At 41.3% G+C, this 8,981-nt stretch overlaps 1 protein-coding gene across 1 annotated transcript in view; it reads right to left on the bottom strand.

The window, feature by feature from the left end:
* The window catches only part of EIF2AK4 (eukaryotic translation initiation factor 2 alpha kinase 4), a 111,286-nt gene that overhangs the window by 17,194 nt on the left and 85,111 nt on the right, over nucleotides 1-8,981 (bottom strand). Inside the window, exons 27-29 of the mRNA XM_019644852.1 lie at nucleotides 4,915-5,022; nucleotides 4,161-4,289; nucleotides 2,213-2,299 (exon numbers count right to left, since the gene is read on the bottom strand). Coding sequence (XP_019500397.1) covers nucleotides 2,213-2,299; nucleotides 4,161-4,289; nucleotides 4,915-5,022 — 324 coding nt within the window. The remainder of the gene's footprint in view (nucleotides 1-2,212; nucleotides 2,300-4,160; nucleotides 4,290-4,914; nucleotides 5,023-8,981) is intronic.

The following is an 8,981-nucleotide window of genomic DNA, read 5'->3' as shown; positions in this document are numbered from 1 at the left end:
TGGAGATAAAATGGGATAATGAAAAATAATGTAAAGACATGAAAAGAGGAAAAAATGGAAAAAAGAACAGATAGTAAAATGGTAAATTTAAACCCAAACATTTCAATAATGGCTTTATATAAAAATGGTCTAACCACTCCAATTAAAAGGTGGCTTGTCAGAGTGGATAAAAAAGCAAAACTCAACTAGTGACTGTCTCTAAGGAACCAACTTTAAATATAAAGACACAGATAGGGTGAGAAAAGATATGCCATGTAAACACTAACCAAAAGACTTAAGAACAAGAAATATTACTAGGGATAAAGAACATTTCATAATGATAAAGAGGTCAATTCATCAAGAGGACATAAAATCCTAAATGTATTTCACCAAAGAAAAGTTTTAAAATACATGAAGCAAAAACTGATAGAACTAAAAGGAGAAATAAATAAACCTACAATTATAGCTAGAGATTAATGCTCCTCTCTCAGTAATTGATAGAACAAGTAGACAAAACAATTTAGTGAAGATATAGAAGACTTAAGCAATGCTGTCCACTAACACGAGATAATTGATGTTTATCATACACTCCTCTTAACAATGCAGAACACACATTCTTCAGGTGTACATGAACCATTTACAATGACAGACCATATTTTGGACTTTAAAACCTGTCTCAATAAAACTTAAAGGACTGAAATCACATGGAGTATGATCTCTGTATGATTAATTCCACAAAGGAATTAAACTAGAAATCATTAAAGAATTATTTCTGGAAAATACCCTGATATTTGGAAATTAAACCACACACTTGTAAATAGCCTATGGATCAAAGAAGAAATCATCAAAGAAATTAGGAAATATTCTGAACTGAATGAAAATGAAAGCACTAAATATAAAAATGTGTGTTATTCAACCAATGCAGTACTTAGAGTGAAATTTATAGTGTTAAATGCTTATACTTAAAAGGAAGAAAATCTAAAATCCATGATCTAAGCCAGGTGGCCAGCAATTTTTTTTTTTCTTAAAGGGCCAGGCAGTAAACATTTTAGGCTATGCAGGTCACACGCTGTCTTATAGGTCACACACTCTGTCCCTCCCCCCCCCTCCTCCTTTGACTGTAAAAAACGATTCAGCTCACAGGCCATACAAAAACAGGCTGAGGGCCAGATTTGGCCTGTAGGTTGTAGTTTGTCAACCCTTGATCTAAAGTTCTGTCTGAAGAAACTAGAAAAAGAAGAATCAACTAAATCCAAAATTAGCAGAATAAAGAAAATAATAAAGAATGGAAATCAATAAAATAGAAAACAAACAAACAAAAAAACAAACATCAATGACACCGAAAGCTGGTTCTCTGAGAAGACAAATAAAATGGATAAACCTCTTGCCAGGCTGATCAGGAATAAAAAGAGGAAAGACATAAATTACTAATATCAGGAATGAAAGAGGGGTATCACTACACAGATCCTACAGATACTGCAAGAACAACAAGGGAATATTTGAAAACTTAGATGAAATGGAAACATTCCAGGGAAGATATAAACTACCAAAACTCATTCAAGACAAGGCAACCAGAGTACCTCTACGTGTATATCTTGGCCCATGTGGCTTTACTGGTGAATTCAATCAAACATAAGAGGATGAAATAATACCAATTCTACAAAAAATCTTCCAGAAAACAGAAGAGAACACTGGCCAGTTCATTTTATGAAGCCAACATTACCCCGATATCAAAACCAAAGGCATTATAAGAGAAAAACAAGGGAGAAAATGTTGATTTTGATTTTTTTTCCTTTAAAAACAGAAATAAAGATTATGAGGTGGTATAATTATGAGGATTTTATTAAATGCAACACAGTAACACTGGTGAATAAGCAGCCAGAGGATATGCTAGTCTTCTGGCATAGTAGTAAAGTATGATACTACTACAGGAGTATCAGCTCTAATTATTCTTATTTTCTTAGATGGAAAAAGAAAACAAGGGGAAAAAGTAGGAAAAATATCTACAGCTACCTTTAAAAATTTGTTTTCTAAGGAAGTGAGTGTTCAGATTCAGTTACTCTCTTCCTTATTTTATAGTCTCTTCAGTAACAAGCCCAGCAATGCTGGGGGAGTGAAGTAATGAATTTCCACCCACACCCAAGGCCAGGGCCTCACTGGGAAGCTAGGCGCTCCAGTTAGTACAGGGTTTTGAAAATCTGTTGAATTGGGAAAGATTTCCTCCAGTCTTTACCTTGACATGGCTTCCTTCTTTATCTGAGACAAGAGCCATGTATGTGATTTCACGATGTTTGCAGTACTCCTGCAATTCCTCTTGGGACTGAAATAAATAAGCACAGTACATGAAATCAATGCTGAGCACCTGCAAGCAGCTTCAAGTCATAAAGGAGAATGAACACACTGTTCAACTGTATGCTCAAAGTGAACATGCTGACTTCAGGGGTTATAAATATGAAGCAAGAAAAGTACAGAATTCAAAGGAGGAACAAGACCTCTTTTGCTTTCATTACTTTCACTATTGTTCCAAGACAGGGGTCAGCAAACTTTTGAGATGGAAGAGCCAGTCCTGTCCCTCACAACAATTTAAAAGTTATTCGAGAGCCATAAAACAAATGAAATCACCATTATGTGAATAATATCCTTTAACAATTTTATAAATGTAGGTTTGCCCAGTAGCAATTAAAAATAAACAAATAAATAAATAAATAAAAATAAAATTTTTATAAATGAAGCTATGATAGTTTTATTTTCATTTTCAATTTTACTTCAGAGTCACATGTATGTACCCAAAGAGCTGCATGTGGCTTGCGAGCCGCAGTTTGCCGACCCCTGTTCTAAGGGGCCATTGGCAATCAGTGTGGTCAGGACACAGTAAGAGGTTTTCAAAAGCTTCAAATCTCAATGGAAGGTGCCAAAACCACACACACACACACACACACACACACACACACACACACACACACACACGTGCGTGCACACACACTGAAAAGGCACTTGAGGAAAGCAAAGGCAACACAAGTAATAGTGGAAGGTGAAAAGCAGAATTGAAGCTTAAAGCAAAGAACATCAGAACAGAGAAGTCTGTGGGGGACGCCACTGTGCAGGACTCAAGTCACCATTAGTAGTAGTCTTAAACTTTACTATTAAAGACACAGTACTTCTCTAACCATGTATGAAACAAGTAAACAAATGGAAGAAGATACTGCTGTCAAATGATTAAAAATTATTGCCCAGCTTACTTCTGACATGAGTTTTATATCACACACACACAAATGGAGAGCAGCAGCTTCAGAAAAACCACTTGGCAGGTGACGTGAAAGGAGCAAGAGGGCGGGTGGGGCTTCTCTTGCCACAGGCGTCTGTCTCTTCACGCTCTGGAGCACCTTGAGTGTGGGTGAACGTGTGTACAACCTGGACGATCACCTATGGGTGCAGCCCCTCTGTGATCTGCTTGTGGCTCTACAGAAGTTACTTATCTCTAAAGGGCAGGCAGGGGTTCGGTGGGCTGTAGGAGGTCTGAGGATATAAAGCCACAAAAACACTAAACCCAGAATGGCTTTGGGAACTGTGGTCGGCTGGATAATGGCCTACAAAGGTGTCCACGTCCTAATCCCTGGAACTTGCGACTGTTTCCTTATATAGTAAATGGGATTCTGCAGATGTGATCAAGTTAAGGATCTTTAGATTATCTGGGTGGACCCAGTGTAATCACAAGCGTCCTTGTAAGAAGTGGACAGGAGGGTCAGAGTTAGAGACAGACAAATGTAAGGACAGAAGCGTAGGTCAGAGAGGAAAGAAGATGCCACACTGCCGGGTTGAAAGATGGAGGATGGGGCCATACGCCAAAGAACGCAGGTGGTCTCTCGGGGCTAGAAAAGGCGAGGCCATGGACTCTCCCCACCACAAGCCTTCAGAAGGAATCACCCTATCAACACCTTGATTTGAGCCTAGAGATACTGATTTCAGACTTCCAAATTCCAGAAATATAAGCTAATAAACCTGTGTTGTTTGAAACCACTAAGTTTGTGGTAATTTGTTACTGTGGCAATCAAAAACGAATATAGGAAGCAACTCTACCCACAGAGAAAATAGAGTTTGAGGACCTAAAGCTGTAGGGGATGGTTTCCCATGGAAGCCACAACTATTTGCATTCCACTCACAGGGGCTTTTTGTCTCATTACCTGTGACCAGTCATACATGATTTCTGCTGTGATTCCCGCCGCCCAGAGTTTCTGGGTTATGTTGATGGCCCTGGACATGGACATCTGGCCAACACTGACGACTAGGAGGTCACAAGAGCTTATTGTAACCTGGATCAGAAACAGTGATGACATTTAGAAGAGCGAGACTCTCTAGTGTAGGCAGGACCACCACCAGGAGGGAGGCAGCACTCATGTGAAGACAGACATATGAAATCTTGTATAGCAACATATGTGTGGAAGTCTTTGCTTCAACATGATACAGTAAAACAAACAAATAAATAACAGTAAAAATAACTTTAATATTAGTCTTTTAAAACTGAAATTACTTCAAGTACACTAAGTCATTAGGAAGATATTCTTTTCCTCTGGGACAACTAATCTTGCTTTAAACACAAAGGAAAAAGAACCATTTCTAGCTAGGTACAGTACAACAGGGTTTTTGAACAAGGGGCTTTGATATGAGTCTGTTAACAACTGTAATATCTCACATTTACATAGCTTATTACAGACGAGGAGCGTGAGGCTAAGAAAGGATGGATGGATTGTCTAAGGACCCCCAGCTAGAGCTAAGGACTGAAATGCAAGGACTCACGTCAAGTCTTAGGCTTGCCTTATCATGGCAAAAACAGTCCCCCAAACTCTAGTCTATCGCTGCCACATTGGGGGCTCCATGTAAATGACTACAAAATGAAAGACCACTCAAGGCGCACTGGAAAGCAAAGCCAGAACTTACACGTTCTTCCATGTTGAGGACAGCAGTAGATATCTTGTCTATAGCTATGCTGACCCCAATGGCAGTGGGAACTGGCCCCAGAGTCTGTGGTCCTCTAAAATGGGGGATCTGCAGAGAAAGACACACAGCTCTGGTTATGAAATAGAGAAGAAACTTCAATTATGGGCAAAGCAATGATTAGAGGGCATACACTCTGTCAGCAACTGATCATCAAAGGGTTCAACAAAAAGATGTGTGTGAGTGTGTGTGTGTGTAGCAAGAGAGAGAGAGAGAGAGAGAAGCAAGCACACGTGCCAAGTTTAGGAAAATGTTACATACAGAACTGCACTATTCAATATGGCAGCCACTAACCACATGTGACTTAAGCATTTGAAATATGGCTAATCCAAATTGACTTGTGCTGTATCTGTAAAATACATACTGGTTGCAAAGATTCAGAATAAAAAAAGAATGTAAAATAGCTCATTAATAATTTTTAGATGTCTGATTACATGTTGAAACAGTATTTGGGGTATATTGGGTTAAGTAAACACTGAATGCAAATACTTAGAAAAAAGAGAATGTAAAATAGCTGCTCAATCATTTAAAATTTTTTGATTACATGTTGCACTAATATTTTGGATATATGAGGTGTGATAAAAAATACGGTGAATGTTTAAATTAAAAAAATTGATTACAATAAAACACACATTGCCATTAATCCCTCTCAAAATAGTCCCCCGCACTTTGAACACACTTAACCCATCGTTCTTGCCACTCTCTGAAGCAGTTCTGGTAGTTTTCGTGAGTGTCTTTAGTTGCACTGTCGTGGCTGTTTTGATCGATGTCCTGAATTGATTCAAAATGTTTACCTTTTGTGGACATTTTGACTGTGGGGAAGAGCTAGAAGTCGCACGGTGCCAGACCCAGTGAATAAGGTGGTTGAGGACACACCGTAATGTCTTTATTTGACAGAAATTGTCATATACCAGAAGTGATGTGTGACACCAAGCGTTGTCATGATGGAGGATAATTTAAGGTACACTTTACAACACACCTTTTCTCAACCATAGCTCACAAACTGACTGTACTGAACAAGTTGAAACTTGTCACACACTATTACTAAGGTTTGACGTACAGCTCCTGTATTGAAGATCCTTGCCTTTCTGTTGGATAGCACTCAGCAGCAGCATTCACTGTATTTTTTGATCACGCTTTGTATTGTATTAAATAAAATATATTAAAATTAATTTCACCTGGTTCTTTTTACTTACTTTATGTTACTAGATAATTTAAAATATAACATATATAGGTTCTGGATCCAAGATGGGTGGGTACACTTCTCCCTATTCCTCCTGATAAGTACACCTAAAAATTACATATAAAACGAACATAAGAAGACTCTGACGTGGAGAGAAGGTGATAGATGGCCAGGAACCACATGACTTGTGGCTAGTTCCCTGGGTTGGTCTTTGCCTCATATATCCTGGATTGAATGCTGGAGAAACCGGCAACCCAGACATGCCAACGAGAACCAACAAAAAAGCTGGGATGAAAACCTTTTCTCTGGCCAAAAGACCATGAAAGGGGCAACCCAACAGGACAGGAAATTTAGACAATACCTTCCCTGCTCCAGCCAAACACCACAGGAATAAACACAGGCCAACCCCCACCAGCAAAGGCTGAATGCAAGCCTACACATTCACCTAGGTGTAAGGAGTCCCCCTGTCAACCAAAGTCCCAGCAGGGTGGCATCATAGAAGACAAAATGGAAGCCAGGACTTTCATTATCTGCCTGGAGGGAATGCCCTCATCCCCAATGGAATCAGTGGAGGCCAGCAACCCCAGGATCCCGGATCTCCACCCCAACTCAAGCAGTAACAAGGCCTCCATCCCCACTAGGGTGGTGCCAGAGGAGGCTGAATGGGAAACTGAACTTTCACCACTATGCAGCAGTAACAGGGTCTCCCCCCAACTCCCCCTCCCCCACCTTCCCTCACCACTGTATCAGTGGAGACATGTGGGAAGCAGTAACAAGGCACGACTCTCCCACCCTGGGGACGTCTAAGAAGGCTGAATGAGGAACCTGGATCTTGACCTCCAACTGGCAGTAGGAAGGTGGCACCTCTCTGTCTCACAGGTGTGGTATCGGAGGAGGCCTGCCAAGCCAGAAGCTCTAGATAAACTCCAGAGTCTCAAAATACTCAAAATATCCAGGATACAACTAATAACTACACATCATACCAAGAACCCAGAAGATCTCAAAGTGAGCAGGAAAAGACAATTGACACCAACACTAAGATGACAAAGTTGTTGGAATTACCTAAGGGTTTTAAAGCAACCATCATAAAAATGCTTCAGCAAGCACTACAAACAGGCGTGAAAGAAGTAAAAAAAGGTACATCTTTAAAGAAGTAGATTAAAAAACACACTGGCTGGGCTCAGTAGGAGAATGGAGATAACAGTGGAGCCGATCAGTGAAATTGAAGATGAAACCTTAGGAATTACTCAATCTGAACAAGAGAGCAAATAGACTACAAGGCAAAATGTTTCAGGACCTCAGGGCTATAACGAAAGATCTAACACTTGTGTCATCAGTCCTAGAAGGAGAGGAAAAAGGTGATAAAATAATGCCTGAAACATGCCCCACTGATATGGTGGTGAGGGGAGTGGGGGCATGGTGGGGAGACCCCCGTTACTGCTGGAGAGTGGTGAAAGTTCTGGCTCCCCACTCAGCCTCCTCTGGCACCATCCCAGCCTGGAGGGTGGCTTTGCAACTGCTGGGTGGGGGTGAAAGGCCAGGATCCTGGGGCTGCTGGTCTCCACTGACACTGGGGAGGGAGAGAATTGTCCCCAGGCAAATATGAAAGTCCTGGCTCCCATATCATCTTCTCTTATGGTGCCCTGCTGGGGTCCAGTGTGTGTGCAGGGGGGGGGGGACGACAGGGACACTGGCAAAAGACATAAACCTATAGATTCAAGAAGCTGAGAAAGTCCCAAACAAGATAAATCCAAACAAAGTCATGCCAAGACACATCATAACTAAATTTTAAACTAAAGACCAAAAAAACCAAAACTCTTTAAAAGCATTATCACCTTTCCTAAAGGAGAAAAAAATAATTCAAATAACAGCACATTTCTCATCAGAAACCAGAAATGTTTGGGAAGTACAACAGATTTACTTCTCTTGAGTTTCTCAGAGTTTGAGAGTTGAAGTAATAAGCATAGTGTTGTCCAATTGGCTCTCAGTGTACATAGAGGAAGAATGTAAGACAATTACACTCTACGTGGGGGATGGGGTAAGGGACATAAAGGCAGGTCAGGTTTCTACATGTCTTTTGACCTGATGGTCAAGTTGACACCAGAAGACTTTGTGGTGATGGAACAGCTCTGCATCTCGACTGCAGTGGTGGCTATGGCAATCTACACATGTGATAAAATGGCACAGAACTGTACACAGACAGTAGAGCAATGTCCCCTTCTGAGGCTGATATTTTATTAGAGTTATGTCCGGTTTAACCATTGGAAGAAACTGGGTCAAAGATGCACAAGACCTCTCTGCACTGTCTTTGCAACTTCCTGTGAATTTATAATTACTTTAACATAAAAGTTTAAAAACATTGGGCCGGCCGAGTGGCGCGATGGTTAAGAGTTGGCTTGGGACGCCAGAGGGCCCCGGTTCGGATCCCACATGTGAGGGCCAGTGACACGGCCCTCTACAGCTAAGATGCTGAACAACAGCTCAACCTGGAGCTAGGCTGCCATGAGTCGCCTGTGATGGTGTAGGCTGCAGCCCCTGCTGCAGTGGGTTGCCACGGGCTACCGTATGTAGCCAGCAGCCAGCGTGAGCGGCCAGCAGCCGCAGTGAGCAGCCGTCCAGAAGCCGGCGACAGATGTGCCTCGCCCAGGAAGAGCGCAATGATGGTGCCAACTTGGGCCAGTGAAACAACGTCCTCCACAACTAGACTAAAGAACAAAACNCCACAACTAGACTAAAGAACAAAACGACAGCAACTTGTCTGTTCCCCTTCCCCCAATTCCCCAGCACTGTTCCCATTCCCCAATTCCCCAATAAAAATCTTAAAAAA

The sequence above is a fragment of the Hipposideros armiger genome, unplaced genomic scaffold (genome assembly GCF_001890085.2).
Source record: "Hipposideros armiger isolate ML-2016 unplaced genomic scaffold, ASM189008v1 scaffold_92, whole genome shotgun sequence".
Taxonomy (NCBI): domain Eukaryota; kingdom Metazoa; phylum Chordata; class Mammalia; order Chiroptera; family Hipposideridae; genus Hipposideros; species Hipposideros armiger.
The sequence above is the reverse complement of the archived record's forward strand: the minus strand, read 5'-3'. Positions and strand labels throughout refer to the sequence as shown.